At 37.9% G+C, this 22,631-nt stretch overlaps 1 protein-coding gene across 1 annotated transcript in view; it reads right to left on the bottom strand.

The window, feature by feature from the left end:
* Positions 1–22,631, bottom strand: part of LOC114653530 (uncharacterized) — a 146,461-nt gene that overhangs the window by 76,271 nt on the left and 47,559 nt on the right. Inside the window, exons 2-4 of the mRNA XM_028803899.2 lie at positions 13,021–13,112; positions 12,241–12,356; positions 7,717–7,883 (exon numbers count right to left, since the gene is read on the bottom strand). Coding sequence (XP_028659732.1) covers positions 7,717–7,883; positions 12,241–12,282 — 209 coding nt within the window. The 5' untranslated portion in view covers positions 12,283–12,356; positions 13,021–13,112. The remainder of the gene's footprint in view (positions 1–7,716; positions 7,884–12,240; positions 12,357–13,020; positions 13,113–22,631) is intronic.

Here is a 22,631-nt window from a genome sequence, read left to right as displayed (position 1 = left end):
TGACCTTGTCAGTCTCTCGATCAGTGCCGTTTTATTTTCAAAAATTGGGAGTGGTCCCCCCTAGACTTTCTCGCCTACCCGTGCCATTCAGAATTGACTTTAAAATACTACTAATGGTTTACAAAGCCTTAAATCTCACTCTGTCCTATATTTTGGAATGCCTGTCACTTTACATTCCAAGTCATAACCTTAGATGTCTTAAGACTGTTGTAGTTAAACCCCTACTTAAGAAAAATAATCTCGACCCCTCTGCTCTTGAAAATTTTAGACCCATCTCTAACCTGCCTTTCTTAACTCTTTTAGGGCGGATGTCGACTTTTGTCGACAGGAGGGGTTGAAGGCGAATGTCGACAAAAGTCAACATCCAGGGATAGGGGGCGACAATCAGCTGTTAATGGCGACAAATCTCACTGTCACGTCACAGGCATTCCCTCTGTGCTTGGAGGAATGCTAGACTCGTCAAATAAACATTGCGTGTGCTTGAGTTGCGAAATGTAAACAAAGGCAAGATGGCACCGACATGTGAAAAGGCAGCGAAGCAAGTGCAGAAAAGAAAACACTCGGCACATGATGTTTTGCGCATTATCGCGGAGTCTGACTCTTGATTTTTCAGAATCGGATTTTATTGGCAGTGATCAGGAGATCGAGCAAGAGAGTTAGAAGCAGGCATCAGCTGATCAGACACCAGCCGATGCCGCGCGAGCAGATCTGCTGCCAGTTGAGTGCCTTCGCACAGCCGATGCATCTACGGCAAGGTTCGCATGGGATAAATACACAGACATTGATCCGTTGAGAGCCGATCTGGCTACCGGAGTTTACAAGACGGCATGGCTTGCTGTTGGACACGACAGATCACCAGCTGCTGTACTTCAGGCTGCTCTCTCCTGATGCTGCTTTTCAGCTACTGTCAGACGAGACAAACAGGTAGGCAGAGATTTTTTTTGAATCACGGGCTGCGTTTGCATCGCATTCTCGTTTTTCAAAGTGGAAACCCACAACGAAAGACGAGATGAAGCGCGCTGTGGCATTACAAATAGAGATGGGACAGAACTGGTGATATAACTTCAGGGAGCATTGGTCCAAACGTGTTTTGTCCCCTGGTGGCTTAGGTACGTGCTGCTGCAAAGTTTTATTCACTTCTGTAATAAACAGAAGCAAATCCCATGGGGTGAGCCAGGCTATAATGCCATACATAAAGTTCATAAAGTTTCAGAAGATGAAAAGAGGTGACAATACGGTTTTCATGCAGGCAGAAAACTTGGTGGCAGTGGCATGGCACGATGGCAAATGGGTGACTTGTCTCTCTACAGTACACACTAACAATAAATGTTAGAAAGTGCAGCAACAGACAATTGAAAAATAGGCACCAAAGCAACACATATTGTAAGGAGTGCAATGTGGCAATGACTGAAATTGGCTGCTTTGAGCGAGATCAGACTTTGCTGTGTAAAACGTATGTGATATGTATGTGAAATCAGAGTATGCAGGCTCATACAACATGCAAGACAGTAACATTTGTCAAAAGTAAATATTTTTTGTTGATTTGATATGTTAAACAATTGCTTTGTGTTCTTTTTTAAAAAATGTTAGTTTTTGGAAAAATATTCAGCCCTGGGAGAAAAGAAACAAAAAAAAAATTAGCCCTAAAAGAGTTAAGTAAATTCTAGAGAAGGCAGTCATTATGCAGTTAAATGACCACCTCAATAAACATGCTATTCTTGACAAATTTCAGTCAAGTTTTAGAACAAATCACAGCACAGAAACTGCACTCGTTAAAGTAGTAAATGACCTGCGGGTAAATACAGACAGAGGCCATTTATCTGTTCTCATCCTCTTAGATCTGAGTGCTGCATTTGACACCATTGATCACAATATTCTTAGAAATCGCCTTAGTCAATGGGTGGGCCTCTCTGGCAGTGTCTTAAATTGGTTTGAATCCTACCTGGCAGGGAGAAAATTCTGTTAGTTGTGGTAATTACAACTCAAAGACGCATGATATCCTATATGGTGTTCCACAAGGCTCTATCTCGGGTCCACTGCTCTTCTCAATCTACATGATTCCGTTAGGTCAGATTCTCTCAGGGCACAACGTGAGCTACCACAGCTATGCTGATGACACACAGCTGTATTTATCAATAGCACCTAATGACCCCGATTCTCTTGATTCACCAACACAATGTCTTACTTGTATTTCTGAATGGATGAATAGTAACTTCATCCATCCATCCATTTTCCAACCCGCTGAATCCGAACACAGGTCACGGGGGTCTGCTGGAGCCAATCCCAGCCAACACAGGGCACAAGGCAGGAACCAATCCCGGGCAGGGTGTCAACCCACCGCAGGACACACACAAACACATCCACACTCCAAGCACACAATTTAGAATCGCCAATCCACCTAACCTGCATGTCTTTGGACTGTGGGAGGAAACCGGAGCGCCCGGAGGAAACCCACGCAGACACGGGGAGAATATGCAAACTCCACGCAGGGAGGACCCGGGAAGCGAACCCGGGTCCCCAGGTCACCCAACTGCGAGGCAGCAGCGCTACCCACTGCGCCACCGTGCCGCCCTGAATGGTAACTTTCTCAAGCTAAATAAAGAGAAAACTGAAATTTTAGTGATTGGCAATAATGGATACAATGAGGATATTAGAAATAAACTGGATACATTAGGATTAAAAGTCAAGATGGAGGTAAAAAGCTTAGGGGTAACTGTTGACTGAAATCTGAATTTTAAATCACATATTAATCAGATCACTAGGACAGCATTTTTTCACTTAAGAAACATAGCAAAAGTTAGACCTCTTATATCATTGAAAGATACTGAGAAATTAGTTCATGTGTTTGTTTTCAGTCGACTAGATTACTGTAACGCAATCCTCTCAGGAATACCCAAAAAAGACATAAATCGTTTGCAACTAGTGCAGAATGCAGCTTCTAGAATCCTAACCAGGAAAAGAAAATCCAAGCACATTTCTCCAGTTTTGATATCACTACACTGGTTACCTGTGTCATTCAGGATTGACTTTAAAACTCTGCTTATGGTTTATAAAGCCTTAAATAATCTCGCCCCAAATTATATATCGGAATGTCTGACATCTTATATTCCAAATCTTAACCTCAGATCCTCAAACGAGTGTCTCCTTAGAATTCCAAGAGCAAAACTTAAAAGAAGTGGTGTGGCGGCCTTCTGCTGTTATGCACCTAAAATCTGGAATAGCCTGCCAATAGGAATTCGCCAGGCTAATACAGTGGAGCACTTCAAAAAACTGCTGAAAACACATTATTTTAACATAGTCTTCTCATAACTTCACTTTAATTTAATCCTGATACTCTGTATATCCAATTCATTATAATAACTATTCATGGTGGCTCTAAAATCTGTACTAATCCCTATTCTCTTCTGTTTCTTTTTCCAGTTTCCTTTTGGTGCACCACCACCATCTACTCAAAGCACCGTGATGTTCCAACAGTGATGGATTAAAAGCCAGAAATCTGCATGACCATCATCATCAAGTCCTTCCGTGAGAACCCTAAATACAAAGAGGATTATTTCATTTATGTTAGGCAGAATGCCCAGAGGGGACAGGGCGGTCTCGTGGCCTGGAACCCCTGCAGATTTTATTTTTTTTCTCCAGCCGTCTGGAGTTTTTTTTTTTTTTTTTTTTTTTTTTCCTCCCTGGCCATTGTACCTTACTCTTTTCTATGTTAACTAATGTTGTCTTATTTTAATTCCTTATTTTGTCCTTTATTTTTCTTTTCTTCACTATGTAAAGCAGTTTGAGCTACTTTTTTGTATGAAAATGTGCTATATGAATAAATGTTGTTGTTGTTGAAGATCTTCGAATGAATGTCTGCTTATAATTCCAAGAGCAAAACTTAAAAGAAGTGGTGAGGCCGCCTTATGCTGTTATGCATCTAAAATCTGGAATAGTTTACCAATAGAAATTCGGCAGGCTAATATGGTGGACTATTTAAAAAAATCTGCTACATTTCAGTGTATCCCTGTGAAGCTACATACATAAATGTTTTTTTTTTTTTTGGTCTACCTCTGCCTCTCTAACACAGTCTGTTGGGGCACTTGGTATGCAAGTATGGTACACTGACTCCTTTAAATAAAACAAAAAAAACAAAACACATGAATGTGTAAGAGTAAAAAAAGCATTCATGGTGAAAATAAGTCCTTCAGTGAACTCTAATTCTGATTTAGATTTAACCTTGATTTGTCACATTTCCACAATAGGGCTTGCTTGCTCCAGCATAGATATACTTCAAAATGAACAGTTTCTTAGTACACAGGATTATCTATATATATAATTCACTAAGGCAGCTGACCATGGCAGGCAAGATGCAAGACAGATCGCCGCCCACAAACAATTCACTAAGCAGCCAACCATGGCACGCAAGACAGAGACCAAGGGATACGCACGACGGAGCCACGCCCACCAACTCTAAGACCATGGGATACGCACGACAGAGCCCCGCCCACCAACTCTAACCCGCCTCCCGCATCATGGGATACACATGACCGCGTCCACCCTCACAAACTACTTTACATGCTACATACAGCGATTCCCATCCGCGACAAAATGCTTCTTCTTAGATGGTTCTGCAGGAACGGGGAAAACCTTTGTCTACAAAAACCTGATTCATACCATACTAAGAGCATAGTGTTTTTGTTGGCTTGCCCGCCCGCCCGCCTGACTGTTACCAGCATTCACCGCAATGTACTGGAGTGTAAAACTATCGCAGCTGCTACCTCACAAACTGTCCTTATTCCCCGGATTTCCCTGTATAATTCACTAAGCAGCCGACCATGACACGCAAGACAGAAACCATGGGATACGCTAAAAGCAGCCGGAACCGAAAAGAACAATGAAAAGTCAACGTAGCTCAGAGGTGCATGTGGACTGTAGCAGATAAGAACAATCAAAAGTCAACGTGGCTCAGAGGTGCATGTGGACTGTAGCTGAGACGGTGTATGGTAAGGTGTTGCGTGCGGGCACATGAGCATGACGCGGGAGGAGGGTTAGAGTTGGCGGGCGGGACTCTGTCATGCGTATGCCGTTTTCAGTCACGGACAATTGTATGTTGCTCTCTACAGAGTTCCATCTTTTCATTCACTCACAGTCGTATTCTCAAACCCACCCCATGTGGACAACTGTGTCTTTCAGGAAGTGTTCACCCATCAATAAATAATTATGCGCGGGTTGGCTAGTAGAAAATAATTCTGTATCAATCTGAATGGATTATTGTGTTTATTATTGTGTTCAAATGATTCCAGTATTAGGATAGACCCTTTAAGTAGGATGCAAAAGCACACAGATCCAGTTCTCTATCCTCACAGTCCAGTTAAAGTCAGTTGTTTTTTTTTTTTTCCTTTTAACACTAGAATTACCAGAGCCTACGAAAAAACTCGTATATCCGGCCCACCTTAAATCGCTTCTTAAATCCGTTCACACCTCTCCGCCAGCATCCTTTGTCCTCTAAATGTGCTGATAAAAGACAAGCTGCCAGCAGCCGGCTATTCCATCCCCCCACCGACTTAGAACGTGAGCGAAGTTTTCCCAGCTCACGCCTTGATTGATTATGTGGGAGTGAAGTGGAGTTCTACAGTGGAAATAACAGATCGTTATTCTAAAGTAATCTGTGTAAACACATTGTTAAAATAGAAACTTTTTCATATTTTAGTAATAAATGTTACAAAATGTAGTAGGCATAAACTATAGAATATATAAAGCCCGAGTTCCAAAGATCAAATAAACACTTTCACAAAAGCTTCAAGAATGATTCAACAGCTTCTGTGGCGTAGCGCGCTAAGATTTGCCTCTTACCGCAGAGCAGCTTTTCCTTGCCTCACAGACCTGAGTTCGATTCCCCGCTGGGGATGAAGTGTTATTTTTTTTTTTTTCTTTTAAACCTCAAACGGACATAAAATTTATACATTGGTATGCACTGTCAGTTACTGAGATCATTATATTTTCATGTGGGATGCTCCTTTTCAAATATTTTTTTAACAATTGAGACTGCAATTAACAGGAACAACTGTCCTTATAACTTATTTTTAAGATCCATAACACACAGACAGACAGAGCACTGCGTAATAGAGAGACAGACAGGCAGAGAAGTCACTAGATATAGAAATAAACAGGGAAGCCACGTGTACTGAAAGAAAAAAAGAACAACATGTGCGTTGTCCCTGACTCTCTAAGTAAGATCGGGGGAGGGGTGATGTTAGAGCGCCTGCGCTTATTCAGTGCAGCCGGGACAACGCACATGTTGTTCTTTTTTTCTTTCAGTACACGTGGCTTCCCTGTTTATTTCTATATCTAGTGACTTCTCTGCCTGTCTGTCTCTCTATTACGCAGTGCTCTGTCTGTCTGTGTGTTATGGATCTTAAAAATAAGTTATAAGGACAGTTGTTCCTGTTAATTGCAGTCTCAATTGTTAAAAAAATATTTGAAAAGGAGCATCCCACATGAAAATATAACGATCTCAGTAACTGACAGTGCATACCAATGTATAAATTTTATGTCCATTTGAGGTTTAAAAGAAAAAAAAAAAAATAACACTTCATCCCCAGCAGGGAATCGAACTCAGGTCTGTGAGGCAAGGAAAAGCTGCTCTGCGGTAAGAGGCAAATCTTAGCGCGCTACGCCACAGAAGCTGTTGAATCATTCTTGAAGCTTTTGTGAAAGTGTTTATTTGATCTTTGGAACTCGGGCTTTATATATTCTATAGTTTATGCCTACTACATTTTGTAACATTTATTACTAAAATATGAAAAAGTTTCTATTTTAACAATGTGTTTACACAGATTACTTTAGAATAATGATCTGTTATTTCCACTGTAGAACTCCACTTCACTCCCACATAATCAATCAAGGCGTGAGCTGGGAAAACTTCGCTCACGTTCTAAGTCGGTGGGGGGATGGAATAGCCGGCTGCTGGCAGCTTGTCTTTTATCAGCACATTTAGAGGACAAAGGATGCTGGCGGAGAGGTGTGAACGGATTTAAGAAGCGATTTAAGGTGGGCCGGATATACAAGTTTTTTCGTAGGTTCTGGTAATTCTAGTGTTAAGAATACAAAATCCTAAACAGCCAAGTCACCTTTAATTTTATTACTATTTTTGTAAAGCCTACAAACCAGAGTATAAACTATGATAAAAACAAAGATCTGCTTAAAATTCTCAAAATAAATGAAAATAAAGCAGGGGCATTAAACCGAGTCATCCTGAAATATTAAAGGGGCTTCTTCTATCACAGCATTTAAATCAAGGCTGAAGACTCATTAACTTATAAAAGCATTCTAATTAGTCATGGTGGTAAAGTGGTTCCTACTGCTTTTTAATAACTATGGCAATTGCCGTTATTAGCTGTCACTAAGATTTTTTCCAATTTATTTGTCTTCTTAGTCTGTAGTCACTGCTATTTCGATAAATTTAGCCCTCCTGTTCTGGAATTACACTTCAGACAAGTGTGTGCTATCATCAATATGAAATCTTCATTGTAGTCCCTCAGTATCAACCATATTTGCTTATAAAACAGTTCACTGCAGAAAGCACTGAATGATTCATTTGCCTTTAACATAAATATTTTCCCCAATTAATTTACATAAGTGATAGTTGATGCCAAACAGTACTAAACAAAATGTATCAGGATCTGTAAATTTACCATTTAACCTGATCATGTCAAGATACCACATTTTATTTACCTTTGTCCACCAGCTTCAGAAAATCCTAAATTAGGGCTAACATCATCTGTGAAATCGGACCAACGGTGGTAGAGGAAAGCTGGATCCAGGGATGATGTGCTATTCATTCCATTAAGTGAAAGTGGAGACAACATCTGAGGGTCCAGTTTTTCTTCATTTAAGTTTACCTAAAAGATAGAAATTTAATGTTTTATGAGACATCAGGGATAATACTGTTCCTCCACATCTTAAATACATTTTGAAACTTACTACTACCTACTGCTTTTTCAGTAATTTAAGATGTACAGTTTTTTTAAATATTAGACAATAACCTGTTTACTTTTGTATGAAGCTACTGTTAAAATATTACATAATTAATTTTACTTGTAAAAAAATTACTTGAAGTAACACTTGGATGGAATATACTAACTAAAATAAAAATAAACCTGGGATAACTGGAAAACTTTTAACATATAAAATACAAGCTGATCCATTTCATACACATCTTAAAAGCAAATTCCACAAAGACACATTAATGGACCAGGGTTCAAACAGTGTCCTGAAGTCGTAAATAGCAGCAGTAACCACAGTACTACAGTTCCATCCAGTTAAATGGAACTTTAATTTTTCATAATGGAATGTGGAAATATTACATTTGACCTGAGAATAAAAAATTACTGCATATAATGTAATAGTTTTTCAATTAGAAATAGGTAAATGGACAAGAGTAGGCATTATAATGACCACCATTTTTATTCAAACAGCAGCAAATTACATAAAATCTGACAAAATTAGTTTAACAACATTAATATTCAAAACAAACCAAAAAAGGCACTTCCGTTCATTAAATAATATTTAACAAAGCAGTTTACCTAGACTTTATAACGTCTAGTTTTACATTCAAAGGAATGACCTTTTCCAGCTAGTTCATGGTCTGTTTTGGAGCTGTGATGTCCAGGATAATGTGAGAAGACATGCAAGCAACACATGTAACACAACGCAAGTACACCCAACTGCAGCCTGCAGATCAGCCCCTTCTCATCCTACAGGCTGCTGTGAGGACGGTGCCTGAATGCAGCAATATCAGCTGTGGAAGTATTTGAGACTTGGTTTTCATTTCACCAACATCCATGCTCTCCCCATTCTGTGGTTTGAGGTGAGATGTACTTGGATTGACTGTGTATGTGATTGGGTGTACGCAACCAGTGGTGGACATTTGAAAATCACCACAGGTTCTCACTATACTCAAATCTTCCTAAAGCAGGGGAAGCCTGTATTAAAAAAAAACATTCTGCATATTTTAACTCTCCTTAGTTTTTTGGCTTAATCTTGCAGTAATGAATATGTCTAACACATTATATGGTAATAGTAGACCTTTGTGCATGAAAATGTGAGTAAAAATGTTACACCCAAGTCAAGTACAAATATTCTCAAAACACACTAAACTACAATAACAGAGTATGTCTACAACGCTAATCCTTAGGGAGAGAATACTAAACAAGATGCAGTGATTCCTTCTCTCAGATGAAAAAGAAGTAGCTGTAATTTCCTTAGGAATAAACTGAAGACTGTTTCTGATTGAAGACTGTTTCTGGGGTCAGAAATTTCAGATCTGGCCATCTCAGTTTCTATATTCAGAATATACTGTATACTGTTGTCTTTCTGTTTACTGATTTCAAGGGGAAAAAAATCAGTGATTTAAAAAGATGCATAAACTGATAATTTATACATTTTTTTGAGAATTTATTTAAACTAAAAGTTACTAATTAGATATAGCATTATATCAGTGAACTCGGTGCTGGGAGATATTGACAAAATTATTTATCATAAAATTTACCCAATATACAGTATCACAATATTAAGACATTTATCAATATTTAAATATATTAATAAAGGTAACAATACTGTGCCTCCAAAGCACCGGTACTGCAAACTTTACACATTATTTTCCTGAAAGAGAATTTGCTTTTATTTACCTTATGTATTATAAACTATATTCTTTTAAAACAATCTTAATATATTTGCAGACACTGTAATAAAACCATTCACTAAATGATATTATAATTAACTTACTTAACATTAAAATACTTAAAATGTGCATAACTGCACAAAAAACAAAAAGAAAAAAAAAAAATCACCAAAAACCACTCACTCAAACAGACAAGATACTTTAGGCTCTACTTGTAATGCAGACATTGAGATAATGTGATTTTAATACTAGGCATTCTGAGAACTGTCACAGGTTGTGGGACAAAATCACAAACTTATCTACACTCTCAGGTTTGAGTGATGCTCTTGGCCAAGTAACAATGTTTCTACCTGTGCTAAATGCCCTTTCAGATGTGGCAATAGCTTGCAACTCATGTGCGGGGCTGGAAAGGGGGGGCTCCTTAGAGCAACAAAGGAAAGTAGGAGTGGCCCTGTTGTGCAGCATCTCCCTTACGAATGCTGATGGACTGGCTTAGGGAGACATGATTGGGGTTCAGCAGGGAGTCATATTAATGCCGACTGAATGGCAGTAGGACCCCGAACCTGAGATAACTGGGTGACTGAACCTGTTAGTGGGCCAGATTTAAGGAGGAGGAATTGGGGCTTGTGACTGTTTTAACTGAGAACTCTGCCTGGGATTTTAACCTTATTTTAATGGGCATTATTTATTTGAACATTAACCTCCACTTTTTGGCATCTGGTTTTATTTATTCATTTATTGCGGATCTGTTTTTACAAAGCACTCCTGCACATTTTTGCCGGGGTTTTAATACAAGCACTTTTCATGTTCGCACTAACCTCCTTGCTCACTGTGTGTGTCCTCATTTGCTCATCATGGTTTATGACTATCAATGGTTCCGGGTTCAAGAGGCTCCCCAATCCAACAGTGAGAGTGGAGCAGACTTGGACCATCAACAACACACTCAAAGTAAATTTATTGGTTTTCCACCATTGTAGAAGATCACACTCACTGTCTGCATTAGTCATCAGCAGTCATTAGTCATTTTGTGCAGAGGCTATGTGTTTTTGGAAAGAAATATCTAATTGCTTTCAACTTACAAATTATTAACTCCCTAAAGTATGAGGCTTGTAAGCACTTGTTTATTAGGTGACAGTTCTTATTAATATAGTGTTTATGCTGCCTATGGTACAGATGTGTTGATTGACCAGATTCATTCTGCATGCAAAATAACCAACTGATTTATTAACTGAGTGGACTTTTTGCCTGGATTCATTATATGTTTGTAGAGCGCTGCTTTGGTGAAGTATTTGTGATTTGGCATTATATACCTGGGGGTCTAGTGTTTTGAGAAAGTTTTTGAATCTTTGTTTTTACACCATATAAATGGGACGGATTTCCTTAGCAATATTCTCTGTTACAGCATTCATAATTTTGTTCATGAATTTTTTTTGTCATACAAGCATTGATGGCGAATAAATTAGTGATTGTAAATGGACTTTAGGTTCACTTCACTTTTGTGTCATGCTTCATATCCAAAGAAGCTGTGGCTCGTCTTTTCATACACTCGATGCATGTACTAGTATGGCTGCTCTTGAGGTGTGTGAAAAGGTTCCTTGTGTTGCAACCCTTTGTATCAATGCGCTAGTTGCAAAGTTTACATGATACATTAATTTGGTCAGTTACTGTAATTTACAAATTCTTTTCTCTGTTAGCAGAGTGTATTTTTCCCCTTCCATTACGTAACAGTGGTAACATTTTTGTTTTGCCAGAATACACCCAACAGAACATGTTGCAAGCTGCTGAGTTTGCATTGCGCACATATAGTAAAGTCAGATTATTATTGTTATTAAAATTATTTAAAGAGCTAGCCTATCTAACTTAATGCAGCTGTATTACGTCTCTGGGTCAGGCAGCTTAAACACCATTATTTTATTATTAGAATCATGATTCACGCATAAGTATAATGGCTGTAAACTGTCATTACATATTGTTAAAACTAAAAATCCTCATGTTTATGTGAAATCAATACCGGTATACCAGTATAGGCAATATACCGCACAGCACTAAGTGAAGGGATCAGTTTCATAGCTTGCTTCAGAATATAATTAGTGATGAAATACAGAAAAAAATTGCCTAAAACCTGTCAAAGCAGTCAATTCCAATTCAGATTTAACAGAATATATATGTGTTCAAATGACAAAATATCTTCCAGCAGAAAGTATTACAACAGGTAAGACACTTTAAGAGAAAGGGCAGTCACTATGGTACCCATAAATTAAGTAAATAACAATCAACATAAACCCCAGGAATTGTAACTGTATTAAATGCAGTTGCTGTCATTGTTTATGTGGTAAAAGAAAATTATTTAGCTAAGTGCTTCCCTTCATCTTCTATTACATAAGTTACTGATTAAGCAAATACTTTTGCTTAAATTTTTAAAAAGATTTTTACATTTACATTTTACATAAATTAACAATTCAAGATTTATTAGGCCTATGTTTAACTTGCTAATAGGTTGTAATACTGATACATTACTTATTTTAATATGACCACATATTACCTTTGTAAGCTAATGATAGAATTTATATATTTACCTGTTGCTTGTACTGGTAAAATGGGGGACCTGAATCAGACATCTTCTATCTGGCACAACAGGATTTGCACCATTGCAGTATGAATTCTGACCTAATTTCTTTAAAACACAGTGAGCCTTGAAGATATAAAAAAACAAAACTACAAAATGTAAGATAAAATATGTTTAATTAGGATCGGAGACTGCACAGAACAGCACTGGTTCTTATAGTTAACAGAGAAATCAGCTGGCTATATAACTAGTGCTAACAATGCACAATAAATATTGAGATGCATATGGACTTAGGCCTCTTTAACACAAAACACAAAAACACCTTTGTTACAGTTTTCTGACATTAAACATCTACATTTGTTCAACTACAAATCTTTTGCTGAGTTACAAGTGAAAGAAACAAAAGTAATGACTTAAATAAATACATAAATACACCTACAAAAAAATGTATGTATTACAAAATATGACAGAAACATAGCCAAGATTCATAATTAAAGACAAGTGGCTCTTGAACTTTGAAATATTTTTGTTTTAAAAATGGGAATTCATTTTCTCACATATATACATAACACACAACAAAACCCCCAAATGTTTAATTAGTTATGACTAAGACATATCTCTGAGGTGTTTCTGTTGAACTATAAGTGACAAAGCTACACAAAAGCTATTCACTTCTGGACTGAATTAGGGGTAAGCAACATAACATTTACATCAAACATTTTTTTTTTTTTTTTTTTTTTAACAAGGCTAAATGCTCCCATAACTGAAAAAGCTACTTCATACAACTTACCTCATATGCCAGGTTGCAAACATGCCAACTGGACAGAGATCTCACGATAATTTATCCAGCACAGTGAAAACTTCTCCTCATGCAGTCACATTCTGAATAAACAATGGACACCAAATTAGAAACAGTTTGTAATATGGATGACACAAAAACAGTACCAATTCAGAACCAAAAGTTCCAAAAATGTAATGGTACTAGCTTTTTAACAGTATTGGTAGTCCTGAGAAAGTCAAGTGTGACTGTAAGTAGATAAAATTACTCTGGAAAGCACATTTATACATTATAAAAACTGAGCAAAAACTGCATATAAAAATGTCTCACTGTGGTGATGCTACAGCACCACACTGCCACATGTCGAGAAGAAAAACAGGAGAGGTTATGCTTCTAAATGCTTTTGTGTTTGTATAAGAGAATTTCAATGAACAAAGGCAGGAAATTGACTTGCTATATTAAAAAAAAGTAAAACATAGACATACAGGCTTGTGCTATTGCCACCTTTATCTCATTATGGAATTCATTCCAAAACAGATTTGTGCATGCTTTGAAGTAACATTACTGATCAAGTGAGGTGTAATCCTTTAAACTTGCATTGTCATGCATTATTTATAAGAGAAGATGAACTGTACTGTACGTAGTTCCATCAGTAGTTAGAATATCTTTATACGACGTTTCTCCTTTCGATTCACGTAACAATTTTAAATGGAACCGTTCGATATCTTTTGGTGATACAATATTTAATGGAGCAACACTTTTGCAATTACTATTTCTCGGATGCCACACTCCTTTTTGTTTCTGCCATATGTAATGTTGAGGGATTTGTGCATACGTATATGCTTTTGCATTTACATCTGTTTTATTAAGTTCAAAATAAGCCATTAATTTTGTACTTCTATTTTTTGCTACCTTTAAATCTTCTGCTTCTTCTCCCTCTTTAAATTGAGTCATATTCTGACATGGTAAATGAAATCGGTAATACAGTGGTGTGAAAAACTATTTGCCCCCTTCCTGATTTCTTATTCTTTTGCATGTTTGTCACACAAAATGTTTCTGATCATCAAACACATTTAACCATTAGTCAAATATAACACAAGTAAACACAAAATGCAGTTTTTAAATGATGGTTTTTATTATTTAGGGAGAAAAAAAATCCAAACCTACATGGCCCTGTGTGAAAAAGTAATTGCCCCCTTGTTAAAAAATAACCTAACTGTGGTGTATCACACCTGAGTTCAATTTCCGTAGCCACCCCCAGGCCTGATTACTGCCACACCTGTTTCAATCAAGAAATCACTTAAATAGGAGCTGCCTGACACAGAGAAGTAGACCAAAAGCACCTCAAAAGCTAGACATCATGCCAAGATTCAAAGAAATTCAGGAACAAATGAGAACAGAAGTAATTGAGATCTATCAGTCTGGTAAAGGTTATAAAGCCATTTCTAAAGCTTTGGGACTCCAGCGAACCACAGTGAGAGCCATTATCCACAAATGGCAAAAACATGGAACAGTGGCCAGCCGACCAAAATTACCCCAAGAGCGCAGAGACGACTCATCCGAGAGGTCACAAAAGACCCCAGGACAACGTCTAAAGAACTGCAGGCCTCACTTGCCTCAATTAAGGTCAGTGTTCACGACTCCACCATAAGAAAGAGACTGGGCAAAAACGGCCTGCATGGCAGATTTCCAAGACGCAAACCACTGTTAAGCAAAAAGAACATTAGGGCTCGTCTCAGTTTTGCTAAGAAACATCTCAATGATTGCCAAGACTTTTGGGAAAATACCTTGTGGACTGATGAGACAAAAGTTGAACTTTTTGGAAGGCAAATGTCCCGTTACATCTGGCGTAAAAGGAACACAGCATTTCAGAAAAAGAACATCATACCAACAGTAAAATATGGTGGTGGTAGTGTGATGGTCTGGGGTTGTTTTGCTGCTTCAGGACCTGGAAGGCTTGCTGTGATAGATGGAACCATGAATTCTACTGTCTACCAAAAAATCCTGAAGGAGAATGTCCGGCCATCTGTTCGTCAACTCAAGCTGAAGCGATCTTGGGTGCTGCAACAGGACAATGACCCAAAACACACCAGCAAATCCACCTCTGAATGGCTGAAGAAAAACAAAATGAAGACTTTGGAGTGGCCTAGTCAAAGTCCTGACCTGAATCCAATTGAGATGCTATGGCATGACCTTAAAAAGGCGGTTCATGCTAGAAAACCCTCAAATAAAGCTGAATTACAACAATTTTGCAAAGATGAGTGGGCCAAAATTCCTCCAGAGCGCTGTAAAAGACTCATTGCAAGTTATCGCAAACGCTTGATTGCAGTTATTGCTGCTAAGGGTGGCCCAACCAGTTATTAGGTTCAGGGGGCAATTACTTTTTCACACAGGGCCATGTAGGTTTGGATTTTTTTTTCTCCCTAAATAATAAAAACCACCATTTACAAACTGCATTTTGTGTTTACTTGTGTTATATGTGACTAATGGTTAAATGTGTTTGATGATCAGAAACATTTTGTGTGACAAACATGCAAAAGAATAAGAAATCAGGAAGGGGGCAAATAGTTTTTCACACCACTGTAATTCAACAGCATGACTTCGACCATGCATTGGAAATTCCATTAAATGCCACCCGCTTTCCACTGCACTGACGTACCGAGTATCTAAATATGCGTGAACTTCGTCTTGAGACTGTTCTTTGGATAAAGCTAAGCGTACTCTATCATGCCCTTTATGAATGTACTTGTAGATGTACTTAATACTCATAACTGATGCACAATACTCGACATTAATATGACAATCAAATCGTTGGAGCAAATCACATGTTATATGGTACAATCATTGAATTATCGATCATCACAATTTTACCATCTTTCTATCCGTGATAAGTGTGTTGTTTGTGACGATTATCACTTCGGCGATAATCAGGAAAGCCAGCCTTAGTCATGTCTGTTGATTGTACGAACGAGTCCCAACATACTGAATCTTTTAAATGTGGTCCATGAGACATGTGTTTAATGACTTTGTACCATAATTCAGGGTAGGTTTCTCTATTTGGAATTTCAGCACAGACAAACCGATCTACATCATCAGCAGTTAATTATTTACTTTGCAAAGTAACCAATAAATGCATGTGAGGTAAACCCGGTTTTTGAAATTCGTTCATGTAAATGTATGCTCTGATTTGACCGAACACCGTTTCGAGTTCTTTCAATAAAACTAAGTCTTTTCGATAAAACAATCTACTTATGAAAGTCAGAATATCCAGAGCTGATGTAGCTGGTGGCATTGTTCTCAAGAATCTACGGATTTCTGGCCATTCTGGATTGCACGTCATTGTAATAGATAAATCTGGTAGACCGATAATTCAGGATATTGCCATTGCATCATGATATTATCTGTTGCAATGCTCTTGGACTACCTTGATATGATGATGGTAATATTACTGCTTTACCTATTTTGAATTTGTCTGAACTATTGATATTTGAATTTTGAACGTGATCAATGAGACCTTGCATATGTCCTGTTCTAAGTTTTGCTTGATTCGATTTAATAAAGAAAAGACGATTTGCTTCGACTTTTAGATACACATTAATAATGTAATGTTGCGATAGACGTTGAGATGACAGAACTGGTCTAAATACATTGGAACGTAATGCTAATTTTGACCCGAAATATTGTGTGGGTGTTAGTCGTTTTTCAGAATTCGTGCGTTTCATATTGTACGACCATCCTGTTTCACCATCAGGGAAAAGCAACGGAAAGAGCAAAGGATCAGCATGTGGCGATTTGTTTGACAGAAATGCTGAATCGTGATTTGGTTTTGGATATACACGAATATCTACTCTGTCTTTGATATCTCCGTCTTTCTAAACTATTATCGCTAACAATTCGTCACATGTTGGTTTATTATAAATGCGACTGTGATCTTTCGGACTCATATCGAAATCCAAGAAAATTTCTTTGTCCATGTTTTGCAGATAAATTTCGTGTAAAGTGCGATACTGTACTTTTGTATGTAGGGATTTGTATCCATTATTGGCTGTATACTGTAATTTTTTGATTCTATGTTGCAACGCTTCTCCGTTATCATCAGTTGGACCAGACAGAAAGTGAAGGATTGTTGGTCATAAGTATAATAAAGGAAGAATAGAAATTTAAAGAATAATGTGAAATAATGTAAACCAAAACAATGGCGAGTGCCTGACAGTTAGTAGGAGTGTGGTAAAGGAACTATACATACTAAGGTGATATGTTAATGCTGATAGTTATTAGGTGGAGATGTGTGGACTGGCCTGACAGCCAAGATCAGTGGTGAATATGTGCAGTGTTGCTGTTGTATACACATTGCTGTTCAGGAGCAAGATGACAGCTGTAACTGAGTTCGTGGAGGAGGCCTTACAAAGCTTTTGGGGGAGAGACACGGACTTAGAACTGATCACAGGCGTCTGGACTAGTCCCGCTTTGGGACCACTACAGTATACAACGAAAATGAACTGCTGCCAGTGGAAAGAAATGTGTCGTTTATGATTATTGCCAATGTCTTCAAATAGACAGTGCCTGTCTCAAATGTCTTCCCCATTCACAACGTGCTTTATTCCTTATCCCTCCTTATCCAGTGACCCTGCCTTAATATTCTTTTATATTTGTCGCCGATTGTCTTAGCTGTGGACCTGATCTCCTTTTCCAACCAATGCATTATGCTGGACACTTTTTTTTTTTTTTTTACATCCTACAAAATGAGACTCTGCCCTTTCCAGATTTGCTCCTCTCTTCATTTATATGACAAGTCTGCCCGGTCTAGTTTTGCACGTCTCCTGGGGTAAAGAGTTACTTAGATATAGTGGAAGGATTCAGGTATGTGGACAATGGGTTGTGCATGTTAGATTAGGTAAAGGGCAAGCTAAAGAATAAAACAAGACTCCCCTTTAGGGCTCCAATGTACATTTCAAGTCGGGGTATTTCGGAGACTGTTGATTTTTCATCTGTGGCTGAATTCCCAAGTCCTTCTGTTATGCTCTCCGGTAAATATCCCAATATTATACTGTATGTTATCAAGTTCGTTAATTCTCAGCGTTAAATGCAGGACTTGTGGGAGGGAAAGGTTACACTCCTATATTCCTGGATTCACCAGTCCCACTGTAAGAAGATCTGTTTGGGAAGGTTAACATGAAGATAAAGGCAGTAATCATTGTGTGCATGATATGCATCATCCTATGGACTTGTATGCTGTGACCGTGGTCCAAACTCGACCCGGTGCATGGCGCGAAGGGAGAACTGGCCCTGGCGATTAAACTTCCCACCTGGACTGACAATACTTAATGATGAACAGAACTGTACTACATTTAAGAACAAATTGCTGTCTCCCTATCCTTAGTAATGTGTTGTTAACAATGATGTCCAACACTATGATAAATAATATGGTCCTTCGAGTCTCCCCTACAAATCCAACTGCCCCTTCTCTGAATGATCTTAATGATTCTGAAGCTTTTCTTTTTCATATTACTGATATTGATGATATGTAAGAAAAGTGAACCGTTTCGGTTCAAAGGGAGGAGTGTAAGAGTTAAATTTGAACCCTGCTCTATGTGTGCACCTGGCATGTGTCAGTTGCATACATTTCAGTCACACCATGTAGAAATGACAACATATTTTATATATGGTCTCAGCAACAGGGCCTGGTAAAACCCATTGAGGCAGTCCTTATGTGATTTTGGGCTATACATTAAAGAAATTGTTTTTGTTATCTATGAATCGCAGACTTCAAGCAATCATTGCATGCAAGGGATGTGCAACAAAGTACTAAATATGACATCTTTATTATGTCTACCATTGCCACATCCCAAACATTATGGAGCCTTGAAATAGGGAGGACCTCTTAGAAAATGTGTTGTCATTTCTACATGGTGTGACTGAAACGTATGCAAATACCCTTAGATTAAAGTCTGTATTGTGCACTGTAATCACATCTGAATTGTTGGATTTGAAATTTTAAACTGTGAAGCAGAGGGATAAAATAATTTGGAGGGCACTGTATGTAACTCTTTTATAAAGTTACCTGAATATAGGATAAATTCGTCCTCTATTTTGCCTTTAAACTCTTCATGTAGGCATTGCACTTTGCCCAAGTGAATTCTCCTATCTGCCTCTATAAAGTACTTGGTCACAAATGCATCTCCATTACTTAAAAGACACTGTTTCGTCCAATTACTTGAAATCTTAACCAGAAGGATAAGGACTAGGGCAAATTTACCATTTTGAGTGGTGAGCTACTCTAATTGTTAATATTATACAATATAAACATACATTTGATTTGTGTCTGTAACACATGGTGTAAATTTATAGTACTTGTAAAAGTTAGCAGTTTTTTCTTCACTTTTATTCTCTCAGTCACAATCACGATACAACACGCCCAATCATGCACCCCCCCACCCATCCCCCCCCCCCCCAAAGAGACCTGATGCGGTTACTTTTTATCTGAAACTGGGAATAACTGTAGATGTGAGTGGTGTTTTGAGACAATGGAATTGGAAATTCTCTGATCTGGAGGGATAAAAGCTGACACACAAACGCTGGTTAATCTTCCTTATTCGTATCTCACAGTCACTTGAATTTTTTTTATTCAGTGTTCCTGCTCACGCTGAATTAGTATGCACCTTATGGTCTATTATGTCAACGCCACACTGACAAAAAAAACAGAGACATAGGTATATATAATATTTGGAATAACTCATTTTATGACCTGTATAGTACATTAGTACAAACATTGTGGCACTGATGCAACATTATTCATACTCATTCACATGCCTTTTTGCGCTTGTTATCAGTGACCACGTTTTGTTTTTTTTTTTGATTCTGCCCATGCAGCCTCCACATATTGGGGCATGGTGCTGTTTCTTTTGTACTCCAGGATATGCAGAGGAAAGAACAGTACAGAGAGGTCAGTTTCACGCTATGTTGTATCGTGATCGTGACAGAGAATAAAAGTGAAAAAAAAACACGTTAACTTTTACAAGTACTATAAATTTACACCGGATTTTACAGACACAAATCAAATGTATGTTTTTATTGTATATTATTAACAATAAGAGTAGCTCACCACTCAAAACGGTAAATTTGCCAGGGAGCCGGTTTTGAACTCATGACCTCTGTATTATAAGTTGGCAGTTCTAACAGCTGCACCACGGAAGCTGTCGTATTGTCTGTGTACCTTTTGTGAAAGTGTTTATTTGATATTTGGCCATCAGCCTTCACATATTATACAGTTCATGTCTACATTTTGTCATTTATTACTAAAACATGAAAAACGTTTCTGTTTTAACAATGTGTTTACATAGATTGTTGTAGACACAAAACACACATCAAATTATTTCCCCTTACAATTCTGGGTAGCTCACTCCCAGATAATCAATCAAGGCAGGAACTGGGAGAACTTCTTGCCCATTCTGAGGCAGTGAGTGGATGGTATAGAAAGGCTGCTTGGGCTTATCAACACATTTAGAAGACAAAAGAGGCTGATGGAGAGATGCAAAGGGATTTAAGGTGGGCCAGATTTACGAGTTTTTTCGATGGCTCTGGTAATTCGGAAAAATACAGTCCTGTCCTAGTATTTGGACAGCGACATAATTTTGGCTCTGTACGCCACCATAATGGATCTGAAATAAAGCGATCATAATGTGATTGAAGTGTAGACTTTCAGCTTTAATTTAGGGGTTTACTAAAAATATCGAGTGAGCCATTTAGGAATGACAGCCATTTTTATGCATTGTACTCCCATTTCCAGGGGCCCAAATAGTGTACACTTTTGACTGACAAACTGTTCCATAGCCAAGTAGGAGCAATACCCTCATTATTTTATTAACTATTAAACAGGTAAAATTTCTGGAATTAATTCCAAGTGTGGAAAATTGCATTTGGAAGCTGTCACTGTGAACTGTTAATATGAGGTCCAAAGAACTGTCCACATAAGTAAAAACTGTCCATCTTTAGGCTGAGAAAACAAAACAAAGCCTTTAGAGATATAGCAGAAACAATAGTAGTGGTCAAATCAACAATTTAGTACAATGATGGCGAGGCGAACCTTTTGGGCTCAGTGTGTCAAAAATTCTGAAAAAGCCTAACGTGACTATGTTAGTGTGTCGCCCCCACTAAACAAAAGAGAAACAATTCTTTACATATTCATTTATATAAAAAAATACAGCCCAATCATCTGTGGTGCTATGCATTATAAAGGTAAAAGAAAAATCAGTGACCTACAATAGAGAATATTATATGTGCACTGATAATTGGGCTTAAAATAGTGCACTAAAAAATTATCCTACTTTGAACAAAAAAAAATATGGAACACATTGCATTTGATTTGACATCAATCAATGGATTTTTTGTTGTAGAGTTTTAATAGATAAGTCTGAAATTGAAGGTAGGTACATTGTGCACTTCAAGCAATACTAAGCAAGCAGCATTAACTTCATCTGTCAGTCAATTTCTTTTGTCTGTTTTAATGTTTAACACAGAGAACAAGGTCTCACAAAAGTATAGCACAGAAAATAAACCACTTTTAGGTGGGATTAAGAGGGAGAGTTGAGAGAAATGTAAAACAGCACATTCTTAGAAATGCAGACTACTTGTCCTTAGCAGAAGTGTAACCACAAAGAGAAAACAATGTCAGCACTGCCCTTTACAGACTCATGGAGACAGTATACCGAAATAGTCTTTGAGGTTAATAACGTCTTTACCTCTGCAGCTGTGCTGTTTAGGGAAGCTCTGAACCGCACAATAAATTTTTTTTTTTTTTAAAAATATATGGGACTTACCTCATACATATCCCACATATATGTGAAAATATCAAGAAAATAGTATATTCAGTACACCCCCAAAATTCATGGGGGGTTACGTTCCTGGAGCATCCACAAATTGTGAAAAACCGCGACTTTTGGATGTGGTTAAAAAATGCCTTTTAAATGGCTATTTTTATAGTTTAAACCCTAAATACAGTATGCCCCCAAAGCACTTTAATGTGTTGCAAACTCAGCTTAATACATTAATACATTACCTAAAAAATTCCCTTAACACTAGAATTACCAGAGTCAACGAAAAAACTCGTAGATCCGGCCCACCTTAAAACCGTTCTCACCTCTCTTTTGTCTTCTAAATGTGCCGATTAAGAGGAGCAGCGAGCAGCAGGCTATTCCATCCCCCACCGTCGCAGAACGTTCACTAAGTTTTCCCAGCTCATGGCTTGTTTGATTATCTGGGAGTGACTGAACTGCTGGAGTTTTAGAATAGAAATAATAGATCGCTATTTGGAATACTTGCATTTCATGCGTGTTCCGTTTCTACAGTAATCTGTGTAAACACATTGCTAAAACAGAAACTTTTTAATATTTTAGTAATAAATGTTACAAAATGTAGAATGTGTAAAGCCCGAGTTCCTAAGATCAAATAAACACTTCCACAAAAGCTTCACACACCATATAACAGTTTCCGTGGCGTAGCGCGCTAAGATTTGCTTCTCAGACCGAGTAGCTTTTCTTTGCCTCACAAACATGAGTTCAATTCCCCGCTGGGGATAAAGTGTTACTTCTTTTTTTTGTTTTTAACCTCAAACGGACATAAAATTT

This window comes from Erpetoichthys calabaricus, chromosome 6 (genome assembly GCF_900747795.2).
Source record: "Erpetoichthys calabaricus chromosome 6, fErpCal1.3, whole genome shotgun sequence".
NCBI classification, from domain to species: Eukaryota; Metazoa; Chordata; class Cladistia; order Polypteriformes; family Polypteridae; genus Erpetoichthys; species Erpetoichthys calabaricus.
Note: the sequence above shows the minus strand (reverse complement) of the source record. Positions and strands in the feature narration are given on the sequence as shown.